The sequence below is a fragment of the Ipomoea triloba genome, chromosome 7, assembly GCF_003576645.1.
Source record: "Ipomoea triloba cultivar NCNSP0323 chromosome 7, ASM357664v1".
In the NCBI taxonomy this organism is placed as follows: domain Eukaryota; kingdom Viridiplantae; phylum Streptophyta; class Magnoliopsida; order Solanales; family Convolvulaceae; genus Ipomoea; species Ipomoea triloba.
Genome location: NC_044922.1, coordinates 4854820 through 4876543, shown reverse-complemented (window position 1 = coordinate 4876543; position 21724 = coordinate 4854820). Strand labels below are relative to the sequence as shown.

The 21724-nt window shown below is 33.9% G+C and overlaps 3 protein-coding genes across 4 annotated transcripts; 1 reads left to right on the top strand and 2 right to left on the bottom strand.

Annotated features, from left to right (window-relative positions):
* Nucleotides 1-6810: 6810 nt before the first annotated feature.
* On the bottom strand, nt 6811-10631 carry LOC116024702 (protein BCCIP homolog). Its single transcript, XM_031265673.1, has 9 exons — nt 10453-10631; nt 9315-9496; nt 9153-9223; nt 8843-9067; nt 8382-8591; nt 8224-8289; nt 8035-8124; nt 7906-7959; nt 6811-7744 (listed from the first exon to the last, which is right to left on the bottom strand). The coding sequence occupies exons 2-9, from the start codon at nt 9469-9471 to the stop codon at nt 7646-7648; spliced, it is 972 nt and encodes a 323-aa protein (XP_031121533.1). The 5' UTR covers nt 9472-9496; nt 10453-10631; the 3' UTR covers nt 6811-7645.
* A 589-nt stretch (nt 10632-11220) lies between these two features.
* Nucleotides 11221-12567, bottom strand: LOC116025802 (NAD(P)H-quinone oxidoreductase subunit L, chloroplastic). Its single transcript, XM_031267151.1, has 5 exons — nt 12426-12567; nt 12256-12345; nt 12054-12167; nt 11847-11941; nt 11221-11571 (listed from the first exon to the last, which is right to left on the bottom strand). The coding sequence occupies exons 1-5, from the start codon at nt 12525-12527 to the stop codon at nt 11424-11426; spliced, it is 549 nt and encodes a 182-aa protein (XP_031123011.1). The 5' UTR covers nt 12528-12567; the 3' UTR covers nt 11221-11423.
* A 515-nt stretch (nt 12568-13082) lies between these two features.
* Nucleotides 13083-17665, top strand: LOC116025531. Of its 2 annotated transcripts, none has more exons than XM_031266775.1 (9): nt 13083-13577; nt 14257-14607; nt 14694-14909; nt 14998-15521; nt 15700-15796; nt 15896-15949; nt 16191-16291; nt 16418-16626; nt 16793-17665. In XM_031266775.1, the coding sequence occupies exons 1-9, from the start codon at nt 13347-13349 to the stop codon at nt 17425-17427; spliced, it is 2418 nt and encodes an 805-aa protein (XP_031122635.1). In that variant the 5' UTR covers nt 13083-13346; the 3' UTR covers nt 17428-17665. The 2 variants fall into 2 exon arrangements, with proteins under 2 accessions (XP_031122635.1, XP_031122636.1); XM_031266776.1 differs by having other exon boundaries at nt 13087-13577; nt 16796-17665.
* Nucleotides 17666-21724: the final 4059 nt, after the last annotated feature.

Here is a 21724-nt window from a genome sequence, read left to right as displayed (position 1 = left end):
ATATATATATATATATATATATATATATATATATATATATATATATATATATATATATATATATATATATATATATATATATATATATATATATAAGAGTTAATTAAGTAATATCACATAAAGATCAACATTATATTAATAAATAAATTTAGAAGGAGGACACAACATCACCCGTTTGGATAAATACCCTAAATAGTGACATTTATGTATATATATCAAATGGTCAAAGTTAGAAAAATAAGAAGGCAAATGGAAGTAGGGTTTAGCTAATTGCTTGCATAAGAAGCTAGAAAGAAGAAAGAAAATAATGAAACAGAAAAATTGATAACATCGTTGTACCTTACTACCTAGCTAGTACCTATAGTAGATTAGTACACTATTTTTTATTATATGAAGCTGATACACCATATATTTTTATTGACTTTATGTGAAACTCATACGATATGATGCATTTCATGTAGTACTGTGCTATATTTTTAGTAGTGTTACGCTAAGAGCAAATCTATTGATTTGGATTTGTTTTTGTCAAGGGAAAACAGAGTCAATAGGGGGATTATATATATATATATAGTCAGGTTTTCGTGCGGGCAGTGCGATCGTGCGGTCACTCACCATATGTACGCATAAATGCACCACAAAGTATTCAAAAACACACCGTTAGCTAGGTGTAGTGCATTTTGTGATGTATTGGTGCATATTTGCACACCTAATGGTGAATCATGGAAAGCGCGTGCGTGAAAGACATGAACTTGTTGGGCGTGTAGATTTCGCAAACGCGGCCAATTTTTCTTCTTAAATCTAAAAATTTGTGCTAAAAGCAATCCTTTGTAAAACGCCCTCATCATCTCTCTTCCACCTAAGCAAACCTGAGGTGTGTGAAGGACATGAACTTGTTTGGCGCGCGCATTTCGCGAACATGACCAATTTTTCTCCTTCTTCTTCTTTTTTAAACCTAAAAATTGTGTTAAAAAAAATCCCTTGTAGAAAGCCCCCTTCCCCTCCCTCCCAATCGCTCTTTCACCTAGGAAAAAGCTCAACGAGAACCCCACTATTGTTGTTGTAAGAATTGTAAACTTATTTTACTTACAACGTGTTTGGTTCATGGAATAAGTCAAGAATGGAATATCATTCCTGAAAATAGACCTATTCCATCGTTTGGTTTGTCATTTTATTCATGGGAACCAAGCATGATGTTAAGGTATTTAATTAAAAACAATTATATTAAGTAATAGAGATGATATTATTTAATTTTTAATTATTGAGTATCATGTCATTTTTACTTTTAATTATTAATTTGATAGTTTTTAATTTTTAAAATTTAAAAAATTAACCAAATTCCATTCAAATTAAGAGTCTCAGTCATAATACAAATGATAAATGATAATATTTTTAATAATATAGGGAGAAGGAGAATGAACTCTTGTGTGTCTAAAATACAGAGTCCTAATGGGATTACCAATAAATATTAATTTGCATAAAACATTCCTATATTTTGAAACTTACTATTATTATTATTATTATTATTATTATTATTATTATTATTATAGGTAGTCAAAATGGGATATTATTAAGTGTAGCAAATTAAAGGGCGGATATATGCCATTGCCATTATGGGAAAAGTGGGATTACAGGCAAGCATTATCATCGATCCACCAACACTCCATTTTTGTTATTCAGACACCTATTTTGAATTTCACAAATTCAACCAAAAATAATAATAATAATAATAATAATAATAATAATAATACAGCATGCCCAGAAAGTTTGATTGGACAACACTATCAAAAGCCAACTCTTAGGACTCTATTATTGGTTTTTATTTTTCTTAAAATAGGCTGTTTTTCTTTTTTTCTTTTTTCCAAATGCAATGAAAATGGTGGTCCTCATCAATGAATTGAAATATAGCTCTCTCTCTCTCTTACTTAATTTGAGGGGAAAAAAGGGAAAATAAAAAGCAAAAAAACAAGAACAAAAACAAAAATCATGCAAAGCTATTGCAAGTGCTTTCATGCAAGCTTCCTTTTTAACACCAATCTTTAATGACTTTTTTTTTTTTTTTTGGATTTAGGATTGCATTTCCTTCCCTCACAAGTATACATTAACTCATGATCCTATGTATATTTTCATTTAGTAGTTTGAAATTTTAGAGAGTTTTTTATCGTAACAATCTAACAAAAGAAACTATAATATAATCTAAAAGACATTTGTTTGCTCAAGTGAAAAAAAATGATGTTTAAATTCATGTGTATGTAATAATGCTCTTAGAAGAGTTGTTCTTGAAAGTGACCTGACCAAAACTCTATTAAATTAGTCTCATTTTGTGAAATATAGAAATCAATGGTATGCAAGAAAATTAAAGTCAATAAAACACTTACAATAAGTCTTATTTCATTGGAAAATAGGGAATACAAAAAAGGATATGGTAAAAATTAACTACCCGTGCAATAAAAAATTCTATATATAATTTTATTGGGATAATTTAATTGTATGTATAGAGTATTATTAATAAGAGTGTTGATAAAAATCTGATACAACTAGCATTCCCTACGTGGTTGTGTCAAGCACTAGACACTACCGGCCCCAAGTTTTATACCATTTTACTTAATCATGTATCAAAATCTTCAAAATTAATTGACCATCTATAAATTAGCCAAGAATTAATTAGATTAAAAGGAAAAAAAAAAGATATAATTTTGCTTCATCAATTATGTATTTGGTCGCTTTGATTCTTACTATCAAAAGTTATAAATATCACTCCTAACGTTACAAGATTGTTACAATTTTGGTCATTTATGTGACGAATCAGACAAATTTTTTTACATTTTTTACATCTATACAATTCTCACACCAAAATTAGCAAGTATTTGTATAAATCTTCCTTTCCCTTACCTTATTTTCCCCTCATTCATCATTCATTCGGGCCAATTTTACTACTCACACTCCGAAAGGGGGTGACCGAGTGGGCGAAACATAATTTATGTATCAAAAGATTACAAGTTTGCGCCTATCACACAAGATCTTCCTAGTGGAGTTTACTTCTCGTGTGCAGTTTACGAACTGTTACACAAAAGCAATGTTTATCTAGTGCACTTTTTGATATAGGCTCATAATTTGTTTATCATAAAGGGGGTGTAACCCGGAAGAAGGTTAAAAAAAAAATAATAATAATAATAATTACCCTCCTTCACTCTACGAATGCAAGTGGCACATGCCAAGTCATTGAGATAGGCCTCCTCGCAGTCCAGGGGATAGTGTCGAAAACCGCCCACTCTGATGGCTGATGGGCGCCCATTATAGCTAGAAAATCAGCGATATTATTTTGCTCACGATAAATCACACGGATAGAAATCATTCAAGTCTTTAACAAGTCACCGACCTACTTCCTCAATAACTTCCCGAATGGGTCCTCGAAGCGTGGGTTTCTCATGAATCCATCATATAGGTTCATAAAAATTAACATTAGTGTTGATATATTATTATGACTGGGGACTGAATAAAGATTTCAATGTCCCATGAAAAATATATATAGAGAATCATAATGAGACTTTACAACAAAACAATGTCACAAAAATAGGACCATATTGGGACCACAAGTGAGTGAGAAGCAATCCCTTAGCACGTGATCCATGTACACCATATAATTGGTGTCACAGAGGGCACCAATTCAATGACTGACAGAGGGATGATAAGAACTACTGTAAAAAGACATTCTTGTTTTAGTATTCCAAATGCCAACCAATCTCTTCAGTCATATATGGGTCTTTAGGTGAAACCCAAATTATGTTTCCAACTAATCCTCTTCTCCCAACCCCATATAATAATTATAGTGAAACTTGCCCGTAAGGGCAGCCTGAGTGGCAAGACCAAGACGCTCGCGGCCGTGAGGTCCTGAGTTCGAAACCGTCTGCCACCCGGGTTTGAGCGGGGTTTACTCACATACTCGGAAGAGGAGTGGGGTTTGCCTCGATAAACCCAATATAATAATTATAGCGAAACTTGGGTAACCCCAGCCCAAGTGGTAATCGTGGGTTTGAGCCGATCAGCTATGGATAATCTAGGCTGGTTTACCACAACGTTAAAACAATTATAGAGAAACTTAAATTTAAGACCTTAACTCAAACAAACAACTTTCGATATTCTTACCCATATTAATTTGGAGACGGGGATACCCCGTCTGAAAGTGATGCAAAGAAGGCTAACAGTAAAATACTTTTATAGAAGTAGCTAGATAACTTTTTAAGTCGACAAAACCTTAGCTTTATGAGTATTACTTAGAAAAAGACAGGAGAGAGAGAGTGGGGTTATGAAGTAGACATAAGAATAAAGAGAGGAATGAATGAAATGAGATTCTCACCATATATATGTGCTTTGGAGTGGAGTAAAGTGATATATGATGGACTCAAAAACTTTGAGGCCACATGGTTTCTCAGTTCCTTTTTGGTGGGTGGGTTTCCTAAACATACATTGCTCCACAAAATGGTACAATTTCAACTGCTTCTCAACAAAAACATTGCTACCTTTTTGCCTAAGTACCATGTTTGCAATTCAACCTAAGGTTTCATTGCTGTTTTTTTTTTTTTTGGTAATGGAAAATAGTGCCCATCCTGGTTATACTGTGTGGTAAAACAAAGGATTAGGTGATGTTTTGTTTGAAGAATTTTACTATGGATGGTCCTTCTCTGACACGACAATTATAATCGTTTAGGAAATTTTTGTTTTTTTTACTACTTTTGCTTTTAGCCCAACCATTGAGGGCGTTTGGTTGGGAGGAGGGAATTAGGGGGGAAAAGAATTGTAATTCGGTGGAATTGCAATTCAATGAATAAAGTAGGAATTGAAATTACAGTGTTTGGTATGCAGGAATAGGAGTACAGGGAATTGAAAGGTAAGAAACGACAAAATGACTAAAATGCCCTTATATTGTAGTATATGTTGTAGTAGTAGTAATAATAATTCTTTCAATAATAATAATAATAATAATTATACTAATATTAATAATAATTCCTTCAATAATAATAATAAGTATAATAATAATAGTTCTTCCTTCAAAAACAATAATAATAATAATAATAAGTATAATAATAATAATTCTTTAAAAAAGAATAATAATAATAATAATAATAATAATAAAAAAATTTTAAAATTAAAAAAAAAAAAAAAGACAAATGGTATGGGAGGAGGGGCAAAATTGTCTTTACACCAACGTAATTGCCCCTCCTCTCCACCGAATTGCAATTCATGGGGGGTACCCCATGAATTGCAATTCATCATTTGGAGGGAATTGCAATTCTGCAAAATTGCAATTCCCTCCAACCAAACAGTGTAGTTTGGGAATTCACTGAATTGCAATTCAATGAAATGCAATTCATCCCAAACTAACCAAACAGGCCATGAGGAGTGTGTGGTGGCAAGGGCAGAAATGTAGAATCATATCTCACCTTATGTCTTACAATATCTATATTTTTTTTCTTATTTAAATACTATGTATGCAAATGAATCATACAAACCGAACAACATACAATTATTATTTTGTTTTGTAATGAACACAACGTGTAACATACCAAAAGATCTTAATGTTTTTTATTTTATTAAACCTGAAGTTATTTATAAAAAAAAAGTAAATAAATATACTCCCTCCATCCCATTTTATGTGTCTAGTTTAGTTTACGAGATCTGACTGAAGTTATGTTTAATTCAAGTTTTGATAATATTAAGTTTTTTTTTTTGACAATATATTAAGTTTAGTATTAGTATATATTTATAAATTACATTAAAAGTACTATTACACACCCAAAAAAAATTAATTTTAAAAATAATTAAAAAATACTAAAGAAAAATAAACAAAGAAGAAAGTATAGTACTTATCCGTGACGAGTCGGGTCAGATGAAAATGTAATACTGAAAAAATGTAATACAAATCAAGAATAAAGTGTTTATATTACTTATAAGAGAAAATGTAATACTTTTGAGGAAAAAAAATAATATTTTTACATTATGATTTAAAAGTATTACATTTTCTCTTATAAGTAACAAACACAAGTGTAATACTTTTGAAAAAAAATATAATACTTTTACATTTGTTTTAAGAGTATTATATTTTTCATAAACATAACACAATAACCCACGTAAAACCCATTAAACATGTTAATATAATTTTCTTTTTATAAAAATCTTTGTTATTAAATCTAGAATTAAATCAACAAAATAGTAAAGATATACATCTAATTCATAACATACCATAATATTGATAAAATGTTTTAAAAATAACATTCAAAACTCATAATTAATGCTAATATTAATAAATTAAACAAATTCATAACAAGTTATGTGGATTGACCCATTAAAACACAAATCTTAAGACAACCCGTTAATGACCTAATGCACATTAAAAGTAATCACTGACCTATTTATTTTCATGTCTGATTTCGTGTTGTGTCACAAATTACTAGGTCTACAAACTAGGTTGTAGAAAATTACCTATCTAACCTCTCAACAACAAGAAGACATGCGCAGACATAGCATTCATTCTGGCAATGATATCTCTTTACCAACAAATCAACAAAACTAGTGTCAAAGGCTAACTGATAATCATTACCATCAAATGCTTAAAACTAATAGAGATTAGAAGATAAGGACTGGGTGCTATCATCTCACATCATATCATTTCTTAATCTCTAATTAATTTCTTCTTTTCACATTTGGTTTCACACTTTCATCCTGGCATACAAGATAATAATTATAATTCAATCATAATTATTAAAATCCTTAAATAATCAGGAAACCAAATACCTTCTATACTGGAGAATAAAGTAGAGTTGAACCATAACCTTTCATAAATTGTGAAAATTACACTTTTAGTTCCATGAGGCAATATATAATCTTGAATTTATACATGCTAAATGGGCTAGTGTATATCAGCTGGCAAAAGTTCTCCATTAATGGCACAAAACAATATACATATCCTCACGGAACACATTGCGCAAAATCCTGACAACTTCACCACAAGTCTTTTCTTTCCCCCAATTTCCATCATTTCTTAGTGAAATAAACAGCATCACTGCTGTCATTATCATATGATTTAAAACGAATATTTGTATTGGGTAAATGAATAAAAATGAGAGAATTAAAGCAAATGCAATCTAAGGTATTTGGAAAAGTAACCGTTGCCACGATACTCCTAGTCCAATCATATTGCAAGTCACTAATTAGCAAGTAAAGCAAACACAGTCTAAGGTATTTGCAAAGGTAACCATTGTTAAGATACTCCAATCAGATTGCAAGTCACTAATTAGAACTAAATAAAAGCAGCAAATTTTCATATTTAGTTCATGAAAAACTGCATGCATTTGTAAAAAGATAACATTGGTTCAAAATTGAACTATGTTGCAAATTGCAATTTTACCGAATCAAATGCAGTGATGTACCAGGTACAAGATAGCCGTCATTCCATGGAGTTACTAACAGTGATCAAAATTGGTTAAACCCTTCAGCATCTATAAGCAAGCAAAACATATGATGATGGCAATCGAACAGTGAGCTTACTGGGTTCATGTGTCTGACTGAAAGAAGTCAGATGGCAATTGTTCCCGCTTTAATTTAAATAACGAACACTATATGATGATAGCTGGTGGAACTGCAGATGGAATCATGAATTATCTATTAAAGAGTTTAACTGTTTTCGGAATTTGGATATTTTGCTTGCTTCCACTGCCATGACCAAACCAGTTATCCGGTAATCTTTGAGCTGCAATAGAGAAGATGGATCAAATTAAGGGGAATTATATTATGCATGATCAGATTTACAAGTTTTTAAACAATTACCAGTGGCACATACATTAGAAAATGAAAAATCAATGTCTAGCCTACTAATCTTTTGCTCAGAATTTAAAGATTCGAAACACTTACCTCATCAGTTCTGACTGGCTGAGAGATAGGGAAAGTGAAGGACCAAGAGCTTAGCTGGAAGTTACTTTAAAAAGTCAGTGAGCTCCTGATTCAAATGTGAAAAGTAACAAAAGAACACCAGTATTGTACCTCATGAAGTATTTCTTCCTCAGGCTTAACATATATTATAGCTTCATCACCGCTTTTACTTGGTAAAGTTTTTTTGTCTGCATTTTTATGCTGCATAAAAATAAAGAAAATACTATTATCAATTCAAGAGTACAAGGCTATCAATCACATGAAAACAAGTTGGACAGATCAGAAAACAATTGAGCATACCTTGTAAATTTTACTGACCACTAGATAGAACTTGAAGCAAAAAGATTTTCGAAGCTCTTCTGTGGGCTACAAGAAATGGAACTCACAGTCTAATTAACTTATTAAAGAAAAAGAAACTATCATAAACACCTCAAATCCTAATAATTTTACCATCTAACCTCATCTTCTGTAGCCCATGAGATTTCATCCAAGAGGCCATCATAAAGGGGAGGCAAAAGCTGTGGAGGAAGATTTACTACGCGTTGGGAGACTAACAGTCCAACGTTATTGGATTGCTCTTCAAGCAGCGAGCTCAAGTTAGCTTGTGCATTGTTATCTTGGCATGCACTGAGCAGGAATTTCTTGAGCTCCATTATGCACTTACTGTTCTGCAGTACAAAAACCCTTAATTGACATGAGCAAGTAGTCCCTGGACTAGAGATTAATTAATACCTAATTTCTCTCATTGCCATTTACTAAGCACTTAGAAAGTATAATCACATACTAATGTGAAAGCTGAGTGGCTTATCGAGTTATTGACTGATTTTTCCTTTTAGGTACATTGACTTCCGCAATAATTCGTTTATGTTTATTGTATACGATGAATAAAGAAATAGGATAGCAAAAGTATGTTGCTTGCCTTATATCTTCCCAAGTTAAGAGCACTGATAACAGAGTAAATTCCTTCATCTTCGTCATTCGCTATCTTAACAACAGTCCCTACTGAGGGTTGTCCCAAGATTAAGTCCACAAAACCACTCAAATCCCATTGTTTATTATTAAGGTAGGTCTGCAGGAGAACCTTCACTCCATGGAAGTCATCAGGCTTGGGATCAAAGAACTCAAAGTCAGCTTGGACAGTGCCCTTCAATTAAAAAGAATGTGTTAACCCAAAGATAAATAACACGGAGTAACAAATTTAAAATAGCAAAAACCCTGTCTATTCTTACTTCAAACTCATCATCAGAAGAATCAGAATGCTGATTTTTGCCTCCTTGGGTGTGATTTAGAACCCCATTACCTGGAAGCCCAAATTCAAGCAGTGCAAGTTTGAGAGTCACACCAGAAAACATGAAAGTTCACTGTTTTAACACTTTACTAAAATACTGCACCTGATGAGCTGGGAAATTTTTTTTCCTGTAGTCCATTGTAAATCTTGCACTTGACCTTGTTATCTGAGGCAAGTTGGGCTATAGATCGAGCAAATGGAGAGAAGCCAAAAGGTTTATATCTTAACAATCGACGATGCCTTGTGAGTTTACGAGGCATTATATTGATTATTGATCTAGTATACCTGAACAAAAGCACCAGATTAAGAATATGCCATTCCACGTAAACTGACAAAGGGAGTTGAGAATGTACTTAGAATAATTACAGCTATTTGCAAGGCAAAGTAGACATTCAAACTCGAGAGAAAAGGTCACTAATGTACAGCATGGATGCTACAAAAACAAAGATATGAAGGGGACCCTTGACAAAGAAACAGTAAAACATGATGGATTAAAGGGAATGTATACAATGTTGCCATTTGCCAAGGGGCATAGGGTACATTGGTACTTGTCAGGGATCTTGCGAGATAAATTCAAGAGTTTTGAAAGAAAGAAAGAAAAAGAAAAAAAAAAAAAGTTTAAATCTGACACATGTGCAGAGTCAAACCCGACTAATAGAGATTAAAGTTATGTAAACATATATTCTATAGCAAAACATAAATAATTTATTTATCATTATTATTTTTAAATAGTAATATAAGCTTTTAAAATATTAATATAAAACTAGAATGACATACTAAAACACAATTAATTATAAAATATTAATTCTAAAACATTATCAATCCACATTAAATTCAAGTAATAATACATTATCAGAAGTGTAAACCTCTTCCGAATTTGGAATTGCTTGCTCAAAAGCAACCATTTTTCCAGCTTCATAGTTATCAACAAGAAGCTGGTGATGGTGGCAACTTTAAGATTTTAATTCAGTGGACTCAAACACACACACATGCAATAGCTAACACACCAAAATGCAGCATCTTCAAAGTAAACATCACTTGGACAAATTTCTGCAACTTTACCAAGCATATTTTTTAACTTATCAAAGCATAATTTCTGGAAATAGCATTTTCCAGTAAACAAATAAACATAAGCAATTAAGCAAAGCATTAAGCATACTTTCTGGAAATTTATTTATAAAAAAAAAAAAAAAAACACAAGTGCACAACTATCAATAGGAAAATTAGGAAAAACTATGAACCTGGTGGCGAGTGGAGACGGACGATGACTGAAGGCGACAGGCGACTGGGAGTCTGGAGTGGGAGACGGCGACGGCGGTGCGCTGTGCAGTTAGCGGCGGAGGCGGTGTGCTGGGTCTTCAATCTTCACAAATTAGGGCGGGGGGCAATGGCTGAATGACTGAATGATTTGGGGATTTTAGGGTTTTAATTTATAATTTAAATAACTTGATTTGATTCTTTCTCTCACACAAAAAATCAATAAATAAATAAACTTGATTTGATTATTTAAAAAACACGATGACATTTAGAAGTAAAAATAAAAATACAATTGCAATAGAATAAATTATGTCGTTATTTCACAATAAAAAATAAATTCGTCGTCGTTTTCATCACTAAAAAACAACATAATTTATATCCGTGACAAATTATTCAGAGAGTTTACCGTTGCAAAGATCACAGATGTGAGTATAGTCTGTCATATCCTTGTTACTTATCATTTTTACGGGTCTTAACTAGCAGGTTAGAGATTTAACCTCTAATTCTGATAGTGCGATTTAACCTCCCAGTAAATACTATTATTATTTTCTCAAGGACATCTATGTCTCCCTAAAGCATTTTATTTCCATTAGATATGTGGGGACAAGAAACGTTACGTTTAGTGCTTTGTACTACCAACTCAACAGGGCTCATCATTGTAAGAAATGTTTAGTGCTTTGTTTCAAATAAAAAGATTTTGGTAATTATGTTCTTTGCATTCTTTATTACAGTCTTGAAGTTTACTAAGTCACTTCCAAATTGCTGCTGAGTATTTCATAACACATTGTTTTTGTGTCTGCATATGCTGTCTGTTTGTATGCATTGTATTGAAAGGGTAGAGAATTTACAGTATGTTTGCGCTATTAATCTATGATCATACACAAACAATTATCTGTATATTCATAGCTCAGAGGTTTATGATGAAAGACATGAGTATGAAAGAATCAATTGTGGATTAGTCATAGTCCTCCGGAGTTGCCCAAGGATATTTCCGGTAGATGTTCCTGCCCTTAGAACTGTCTTCCGGCACCGACCAGGGGTACTTCATGGAAGGGTCTTGTGGTAATTTCCTGAAGTTGAGAAATGGTGCCCACAACACCAAGCTGTACATGAAAACCACAGTATCATTCTCCAATTCCAAACAATGAATTCAACAACATTAGTATTTAGTGGATAGGGATCACCACGGTTCGGATTGAACTGTCTAATTCGAACTGAATCATGTATTGTAGAAACTGAACTAGAATCGTGACAGTTCTGGTTCCATAATATCAAGAACAATACAATTTTGGTTCTAAATCAGATAAATAATTAAATTTTTAACTATTATTTGATTAAAGTTTAATCTGTGGTCACAAATAATAGATAGACAACTTACCCAGGGAAATTGATGAAGACACACATGAACTGGACATACATCTCCAACAGATTCCTCCTATACCACCTTATCCTCAGCCAATTCATGAGGATAGGCTGCAAATCCAACCACAAAACAAAACATGTTTATTTATTAGCACAGTGAAATCAAAAACATTTATTTTCCAAGAAGCTATAGTAACTAATAAGTAATAACTTAATCACTGACGGGGAAAACAATGAAGTAGAGGAAGGCCGAAATCCCAGATTGAATCAAAATCCATATCAGATCTTCTTGTCCATTCACTCCCGTTACCGCCAGAGCCGGCTCTACTGCACCTCCCTGCCACAATCAAATCTTCTTTTAACTGGAAACAAAACATCAGTGAAACATAATAAATGATGAGTAGTGTCTTATATTAGCAGCTTACAGTGGCCAAGATTGCTGCTATTTGGATAGCTAATGCAGATATTTGGTTAGTCCAGCATCGGGTGGCTTTAGTATTGGTGTTTTTGAATGCCTGCTATCAATCAAGAATACATAAATTTGATGATGATGATAAGATTAAAGTAGTAAAGAGATATATGAGGGTGTGATTACCTTTATGGGGATAGATAGATGAAGCTTTTTGTGTTTGGAGGGAGGGGAGAGAGAAGGGAGAGGCTTGGGGAGATGGGAGGTGGTGGTGAGTGAGAAGCTCATCTCTGAGCCAAGCAAGCTGTGAAGGGAAGAGGGATATGTGTTATTTGTTTGATTATACTGTGAGTAGAAGAATATATATGGTTGAGAATTATTGTTACTTGTTAGTCATTTGAAAATGATATAAATAATAGTTTTTTTTCTTTTTAATACTCTCTTTGCCAGAGACCTTATGGTCTAGTGGCACCCAGTGTCCTGGTTTACACTTCCATAAGGATGATGGGAGCGGGTTTAAGCCTTAGTGGAGGCAAAAGAACTCTCTCTGTCACTTTTTATGTGTTTAGTTCGGTTAAAGTGAGTATTAATATACAAAATTTATATATTTAGAAATTACAAATAAACAAAGAAGAAAGAGTTAATTTGACCTAGAACAGATAAAATGTGACAGAGAAAGTATTATTTTTAATTTTTTATCATATTTAATGCAATCCTTAAATAGTGGTAGCATATTGTTATGGATTAAATTTTATTTTTTTTTTACCATATTGCACTATAACTTAGAAGTCATCCTCGTACGGTACCTGCGATTTGGATTCTGATGTTTGATCCCTTTTCAATCAATTCTTCTAGACTCCAGTTCTTTATTCTGGGCAAAATGTTCATTTGACCTATATGTATTCATAATTATTTGCAGAAAAATTGGATTATGGTTTATTAATTAGATAATGATTTTCTAGGAGATTCCACCATTGTCGTTTCTTGCATATCCAACAAAGCTATCACAGTATCACCTCAACAAACCCAGAATCCAAACCCCTATACAGCCCGAGGCTGTTCAATACTCCGTATTATTTATGGCATAGACGCTTCACTTAACCGGATATGGCCCTAACGCTCCCTACCCATCTCAAATTCAGGCCTCCCAATCACCCAAAACGTACAATCTTGGCAACCCATGTGGCCGTTTTTACAGTTAGAACAAGAAAACTCACCCCTCGTACTCTCTCTTCCTTCAAATTTCACTGCTTTCTCAACCGGCCTTCAGTGCTCACGAGGGCCTGCAGTGATGGAGAGAGTGATGTTTCTGCGATCACCCAGGAGCCTGCTTCTCTTGTAAGTTCCACTTTTGCCTGGAATTGTTTTTTGCAGTATTGGATGGTTGGAATTGGGGGTTTTGTTTTATTCAAGTGTGGAGTTTTTGTGTGTGTAACTATGGTTTGGATTTTGGGTGTTGGGGTATTGCCTGCAATCTGTTTGAGGTAGAAATAGTTCATTTCAGTTTAGGTGATTCATCCATGGAAAAAGAGCTAAATTTGTTGAGATTAACAAGAACAGAAATCAATAATCGGAGCGGTCTATTGACCTTCTTAGTTTGAGCATGCCAGCTAGGGTCACAAGGCAGGTTTACACAGTGCATGAGTAGTGGTTGCAGTTTTTCTCGTCACCCGAAAAGATAATGGCAGAAAATAGAGAAGACCTGATTTACGTGGTTCGATAATGTGCCTATGTTCATGGAACCGAATTGTTCTTTTATTAATTGGGATGGTGATAAAACATCCAGGTTACAAACAACATATTTATATACAACCTTAAACATGTACATGTACAAATTTAGCCATGGATATTGAAGGATTGAATTCAACTGTTTCGTTGACATCTCGTTGTTCAAGTGAATTGATTATTCTCTGTTCTTATCTTTTCTGGTTATTGTTTTTGTTGAAAAACTTGGTTGCCGTGTTCTTTCTATAAACAGGATAAGTAATGATACAGTGCATTGCTCTTCCATTTCCAGGATGTTGATACCACAGGGGACAGCATGTCTACTATCGGTGATGGTTATGTGGCATTGTTCGTCCGAATGCTGGGTTTAGACAACGATCCTCTTGATAGACGAGAGGCAATTGATGCCCTATGGAAGTATTCACTTGGGGGAAAGAAGTGTGTAGATACCATAATGCAGTTTCCTGGCTCTGTCAATCTTACCGTGAATCTTCTAAAGTCGGAATCTGATTCTGCACGTGAAGCAGCTGCTGGTCTTTTGAGAGTGGTGTCATCGGTGAATGTATACCGGGATTCAGTGGCAGAGAGTGGCGCAATAGAGGAGATAACAGGCCTATTGAGGCGATCTTCACTATCTTCTAATGTACAGAAGTCTACCATTTCACTCTGTTTTCCATGCATCTTTCTGACGTAAATACGTGTGGTGTAACTTTAAATTAATATATATAGGTGAAGGAGCAAAGCCTTTGTACGCTGTGGAATTTGTCGGTGGATGAGAAGCACAGAATAAAAATGGCAAATTTCGATCTCTTGCACGTATTAATGAAGTTACTGGAAGATGACAAAGTGAGGGTGGTGGAGGCAGCTGGAGGGGTTTTGGCTAATCTGACATTAAGCAAATCTAATCACAAGATCATGATTGAAGTTGGCGTTATTCCGAAACTGGTGAGTCTCACTTCGTTTTTCTTTGTTTATAAAGAAAATTCTAGTGCAGTTGAATTCATTAATGACTAATGAGTGGCTCAACTTGCAGGCCAGACTATTGAAAACAGGTATGGAGGGGTCTAAGGTGATTAGAAAAGAAGCAAAAAATGCATTGTTGGAACTTGCTAAAGATGAGTACAACAAGATTCTTGTTATGGAGGAGGGTCTAGTTTTGGTCCCTTTGGTTGAGCAGAGATCGAAAGCCCCTTCACCATTTAACTCTGAGGAAGCAAAGGTGAATGCAATGGACGGTCAAGCGAGGCAACAATTCCTTGACCGTAAAGGGGCTATAGAAATCGAAGATAATAAGTTAAACCATGAACTGCTGTCAAGTCGGTTTACTCTTTTGCCATGGACTGATGGCGTGGCTCGATTGGTTCTTATTCTTGGACTTGAAGATGAGTTGGCTGTTGCCAGAGCGGCCGAGGCAATTGCCGATGCATCCTTCAGCGAACATATGCGTGTTTCCTTTATGGAAGCCGGTGCTGTTAATCAACTAACCGAGCTGATCAATCATCCTAATGACAAAATCAGATGTGCTGTTGTTCGGGCTCTGGAAAGGCTATCTGTCAGGTTTTTTTCTAAATTATCTTTAATTGTATATCCAATTGGTGCAGCTATGATTCTGTAGGTCCACGTCTAGTAATATTTTACGTTTCATATTAATATTTTAATTGGAATTTGTGGGAGATGATTTATACTGTTGAACATCTGAAGTTTTTTATAAATCCTTCTGTATCTTTTGGTGCAGCAATGCAGTTTGCAAAAGACTAGAAGAGGAAAATGTTTTGCATTCTCTGATTAATTTACTGAATCACTTAGAGATCTCTAGCAACATTACAAAAACGGTATAGTATTTACTGAATCACCGAAACTTTTTTGAAATTCACGAGTCATAATTATTTCATACTTCTGCTGAAATAAGAAACAATATGCCTTGCCTGCAGATTCTGGATATTCTTACTCGAATTCTAGATCCTAGCAAAGAAATGAAATCAAAGGTTTGTAGATTAACTATAATCCACTTTTTACATGTTCCGCAAAGATTGTGAATTATTGATTATCCAACACCTTTTAGCTTGTTTAAGCCAATAATACATAAGTAACGTGAAGTAAACTATGGAGTATTCACAATAAATAATCATAAGACCAGAATTATACTCTTTACAAACAGGCACACAATGTATGCTCAAAATGCTTCCAGGAGTCTTTCTTAATGACCCTATTTTTATCGGTTTTTAGTTTTTCGAGGGACCAGCCAAGTTTTCAGAGAAGGGATGGGATGAAACAAGAAACATGGGACCTGGAGGAAAGGAGAATGAGATATCTGTATCAACTACAAGGTTTTTTAATATTTATCTGTATATGTATAAGCCAACTCATTGATTTTCACAATTGTTTCATTGGCATGTAATATATATATGTCTGGCTATCTGCGTATGTTAACCCTTTGATTCCTGTTCTTGTAGCTTGAAAACTACCAACGCGGTTGATGTTCTGGATTCTGCGGTTCTTACTCGCCTCATTGATATCTTGAAGACATCATCCTCGGATGTGCAGAGAAAAGTTGCTTCCATCCTCGAGTTTGTTTCAGTTGTTGAACCGTGCACTGAAAAGATAATCTCAATTGACATAGAATCCGGTTTAGATGCTGTTTTTAAGCAGGAATGCTTGAAAGGTACGAGATACTTGTGCACGACTTTCAATTATCAGAGAATGCTTTCATCATTTCTGTTTCTCAATTTTCCGTGACCTGAAAAACTTCTTGAGAATACAAGTTTTTTGATAGAAATATTAGCTTAATTAATGCGTATGAAGTTTATCCCGTCTTCTGCTTTTATTAGCAGAGGCAGATTTTGATGGCCAGAAACCGGAACTACATGCCCTCGAAATTGAAGAAGCTGGTTACGCTATATCTGCAGCATCTCGGCTTCTAACGAAACTACTGGACTTTGAGCATTTTCGGCGTAAAATAAACGCATACCACTTCACTAAACTGCTCCGAGGGGTCCTCAAGTCCGACATCCCTCTTTACCACAAAGATTGGGTCGCTGCCTGCCTTGTCAAACTCAGCTCTCTATCCGGCCCCTATTCCGGCTTCGAGAACCCGATCAACATGGAGGTGACTCTCTACGAGACGATCCCGAGGCTGGTAGAACAGATGAAAACCTCGTTTTCACCCGAGGTACAGGAGGCTGCAGTCGTGGAACTGAACAGGATTATATCCGAAGGAGTGGTGGACTCCACCCGGGCTGTCTCTGCCGAGGGGGGAATCTTCCCGCTGGTGAAGCTCATAGAGAACGGGACCGAGCGGGCTGTGGACGCGGGGCTAGCAATTCTGTATAATCTAAGCATGGACAGCGAAAACCACGCGGCTATCATTGCAGCAGGAGCAGTCCCGGTTTTGAGGAGGATCGTGCTCTCACAGAGGTCTCATTGGGCCCGCGCCCTTCGTTTGCTTAGGAATTTACCCACCTGAAAAGCACCAAAAAAAAACATGAATGAAATGCAAATATAGTACAGGAAACTTCAAATGTCTGTGGATTCTTGTTTAGGGACAATGTTGTTCAGAAGAGAAACCATTTCAGATTCTTTACACCAAAGATAGTGCTTTACAGGCTGGATGTTTGGACTGGGTAGAAATTACTTGTATTCTGCTCCAAACTGTGAATGGAAATGACACATTGACAGGTAAAAAGATGAATTGGTCTTGTGAAGATTATGAAATAAGTCTTTTTTTATTTGATTAATAAACCCTTTTCAAAACATTGTCTAAAATCTAGGTTTATTTTATTGTAGTTCAACCAAAGAATAAGAATGGTTGTCACTACATAAGTTACATTGTTTAGGGGGATTCTTGGAGCATCTTAGGTGGGAAACATCTAATTTAGATGGTGTTAGGTGGTGTCATACTTTTAGTTTCAACTTAAATATCAGCCATTTGTATTTTGGTTGTATCAACTAAAATATCGGGTATCGGGTATTTATATTTTGGTTGTATCAATTAAAATTCGGGTATTAGTATTTTGGTTGTAGTCAATAATATGTCGACTAGTATTACCTCATCTTGCCCAAAGCATGGGTAGTAAAGTTTCATTGTTTTGTTTAAAGAAAAGGGTTTTTACTCATGGGGTATGGATGAGATGACGTTGGTCTCTTCTAACTTAATCAGAGGTTGGACTACATTGTCACCCTTTGAGGTGTTACTAAAACAAGAAAACGATTTCTTTAAATTATTTGAAAATATTTAAAATTTGTAACTTTAAAAAAAAAAAAAAAAAAACTTTAAATATATACTTGACTTTTGAAAAAAAAAAAAAAAANAAAAAAAAAAAAAAAAAAACTTTAAATATATACTTGACTTTTGAAAAAAAAAAAAAAAAGTAATTGAATTGGGATTGGTTTAACATTGATCTCATCTTCTTGATTCTTGGATTTCAATTTGATTTAGTCTTGGCTAATAGTTTTACACCTTGCTTTATTCTTTACTTCTAATCTATACTTGTTGACACTTTTGTACTTCTTGGATGTGCTTAGACTTTAGTCACAGTTTCATTGTGAAGAAGGGATTTGTCTCCCTTTCAAAGTAAGGGTATGTGGCACCTACCTATCATCGTTATTCACATGTAAAAGTTTTTTTTTTTTTTCCTATTAATAGAGTGACATTATTCCACTAAAAAAAATGTAATTGAGTTCTTCCAACATGTTAAGCGTGAAAGGTCTTTTAATTGGTTAGCTAAAAACTTTTGACATTACCTTATACAAACACATTACATATAACAATTGACCTAAGAGTCATTTTCATTTTTGGTCCTACTGTTATTGGGGCATTGCCAATTTTAGTCCACTTCATTAATTTTTGCCACATTGCGGCCAGTCTTATTTAGTTCTTACCACTTTTAGTCCACTGTTAAAATTTGTGTTAAATAACCGTCCAAAACAGGGGTATTTTGGTCTTTTCATGCTTTGGTCATCTCCTTTATCCTTTGCAGAGGTTTTCCTTATACATTTTCATCCAATAAAGAGGTCCGTTGAAAGACATGGGTTTGTAATGTGGCTCACATGGCTTTCGTCGGACCTCTTCATTGGATGAAAATGTGTAAGGAAAACCACTGCAAAGGGTCAAGGAGATGACCAAAGCATGAAAAGACCAAAAATACCCCTATTTTGGATGGCCATTTGACGAAAATTTTAACGTGGACTAAAAGTGGCAAGGACTAAATAAGACTGGCCGCATTGTGACAAAAATTAATGAAGTGGACTAAAATTGGCAATGTCCCAATAACAGTAAGACAAAAAATGGAAATGGATCTACCATACATTCTGAAATAGATTTTTTCAATATTAACACCAAGCTTGTATTGTCAAGGCCTTGTGGTCTAGTGGCATTTGGTTACACTCTCATATGAAAGGTTGTGCGTTTGAGTCTCAATAGAGGCGATATTGACTTTTTGTAGCTTTAGTAGGTTGAGAAAGTGGTTTTGACACAATTATATATATGGAAGGGGTAAGGTGCAGGTATATCAAATTGCCACCGTGTTTTTTTTTTTATTTTTATAAATTTTGTTAATCCATGACTTCGAGCAACTTCACCCCTGTGACCAGTTAAGTTGTCCATACGAGCATGATCTATTCTCTTTGCAAGGAGAATAACTATTCGAAGGAAAACCCTAATATTATACCATTCATATAAGTTCTCACAAATATCGTAACCTATATTTGATACAAGTAATACCTAATTTATCCTTATCGCTCTATTTTTGTCATGTGTTAAAAATGTATTCTATATAATAATAATAATAATAATAATAATAATTATTATTATTATTATTATTATTATTATTATTATTATTGTCGTTGTTGTTGTGTGTATTTATCTATTTGTTTATAGGCTTTATTTTTGTTAATACCAAATTTTATTTTTTCTTTATTTTTGTTAATACCAAATTTTATTTTAATTATTAGCTTTTTTTATGTACTATAATAATAATAATAATTGTTGTTGTTGTTATTGTTGTGGTGGTGGTGTTATTGTTATGTGTATACATACATATATCAATGTGGATNAAAAAAAAAAAAAAAAAAACTTTAAATATATACTTGACTTTTGAAAAAAAAAAAAAAAAGTAATTGAATTGGGATTGGTTTAACATTGATCTCATCTTCTTGATTCTTGGATTTCAATTTGATTTAGTCTTGGCTAATAGTTTTACACCTTGCTTTATTCTTTACTTCTAATCTATACTTGTTGACACTTTTGTACTTCTTGGATGTGCTTAGACTTTAGTCACAGTTTCATTGTGAAGAAGGGATTTGTCTCCCTTTCAAAGTAAGGGTATGTGGCACCTACCTATCATCGTTATTCACATGTAAAAGTTTTTTTTTTTTTTCCTATTAATAGAGTGACATTATTCCACTAAAAAAAATGTAATTGAGTTCTTCCAACATGTTAAGCGTGAAAGGTCTTTTAATTGGTTAGCTAAAAACTTTTGACATTACCTTATACAAACACATTACATATAACAATTGACCTAAGAGTCATTTTCATTTTTGGTCCTACTGTTATTGGGGCATTGCCAATTTTAGTCCACTTCATTAATTTTTGCCACATTGCGGCCAGTCTTATTTAGTTCTTACCACTTTTAGTCCACTGTTAAAATTTGTGTTAAATAACCGTCCAAAACAGGGGTATTTTGGTCTTTTCATGCTTTGGTCATCTCCTTTATCCTTTGCAGAGGTTTTCCTTATACATTTTCATCCAATAAAGAGGTCCGTTGAAAGACATGGGTTTGTAATGTGGCTCACATGGCTTTCGTCGGACCTCTTCATTGGATGAAAATGTGTAAGGAAAACCACTGCAAAGGGTCAAGGAGATGACCAAAGCATGAAAAGACCAAAAATACCCCTATTTTGGATGGCCATTTGACGAAAATTTTAACGTGGACTAAAAGTGGCAAGGACTAAATAAGACTGGCCGCATTGTGACAAAAATTAATGAAGTGGACTAAAATTGGCAATGTCCCAATAACAGTAAGACAAAAAATGGAAATGGATCTACCATACATTCTGAAATAGATTTTTTCAATATTAACACCAAGCTTGTATTGTCAAGGCCTTGTGGTCTAGTGGCATTTGGTTACACTCTCATATGAAAGGTTGTGCGTTTGAGTCTCAATAGAGGCGATATTGACTTTTTGTAGCTTTAGTAGGTTGAGAAAGTGGTTTTGACACAATTATATATATGGAAGGGGTAAGGTGCAGGTATATCAAATTGCCACCGTGTTTTTTTTTTTATTTTTATAAATTTTGTTAATCCATGACTTCGAGCAACTTCACCCCTGTGACCAGTTAAGTTGTCCATACGAGCATGATCTATTCTCTTTGCAAGGAGAATAACTATTCGAAGGAAAACCCTAATATTATACCATTCATATAAGTTCTCACAAATATCGTAACCTATATTTGATACAAGTAATACCTAATTTATCCTTATCGCTCTATTTTTGTCATGTGTTAAAAATGTATTCTATATAATAATAATAATAATAATAATAATAATTATTATTATTATTATTATTATTATTATTATTATTATTGTCGTTGTTGTTGTGTGTATTTATCTATTTGTTTATAGGCTTTATTTTTGTTAATACCAAATTTTATTTTTTCTTTATTTTTGTTAATACCAAATTTTATTTTAATTATTAGCTTTTTTTATGTACTATAATAATAATAATAATTGTTGTTGTTGTTATTGTTGTGGTGGTGGTGTTATT

Excerpts from the sequence above, each read along its gene's own strand:
- LOC116024702 (XM_031265673.1), bottom strand. The coding sequence starts at position 9,471 with ATGCCTCGTAAACTCACAAGGCATCGTCGATTGTTAAGATATAAACCT. Across the intron at positions 9,224-9,314 it reads AAAATTTCCCAGCTCATCAG|GTAATGGGGTTCTAAATCAC; the intron begins GTGCAGTATTTT and ends TTGGGCTTCCAG. Across the intron at positions 7,960-8,034 it reads AGGAAGAAATACTTCATGAG|CTAAGCTCTTGGTCCTTCAC; the intron begins GTACAATACTGG and ends AGTAACTTCCAG.
- LOC116025802 (XM_031267151.1), bottom strand. The coding sequence starts at position 12,527 with ATGAGCTTCTCACTCACCACCACCTCCCATCTCCCCAAGCCTCTCCCT. Across the intron at positions 12,346-12,425 it reads ATCTATCTATCCCCATAAAG|GCATTCAAAAACACCAATAC; the intron begins GTAATCACACCC and ends GATTGATAGCAG. Across the intron at positions 11,942-12,053 it reads TCTACTTCATTGTTTTCCCC|CCTATCCTCATGAATTGGCT; the intron begins GTCAGTGATTAA and ends TTGGATTTGCAG.
- LOC116025531 (XM_031266775.1), top strand. The coding sequence starts at position 13,347 with ATGGCCCTAACGCTCCCTACCCATCTCAAATTCAGGCCTCCCAATCAC. Across the intron at positions 14,608-14,693 it reads GATCTTCACTATCTTCTAAT|GTGAAGGAGCAAAGCCTTTG; the intron begins GTACAGAAGTCT and ends TAATATATATAG. Across the intron at positions 16,627-16,792 it reads TAAGCAGGAATGCTTGAAAG|CAGAGGCAGATTTTGATGGC; the intron begins GTACGAGATACT and ends TGCTTTTATTAG.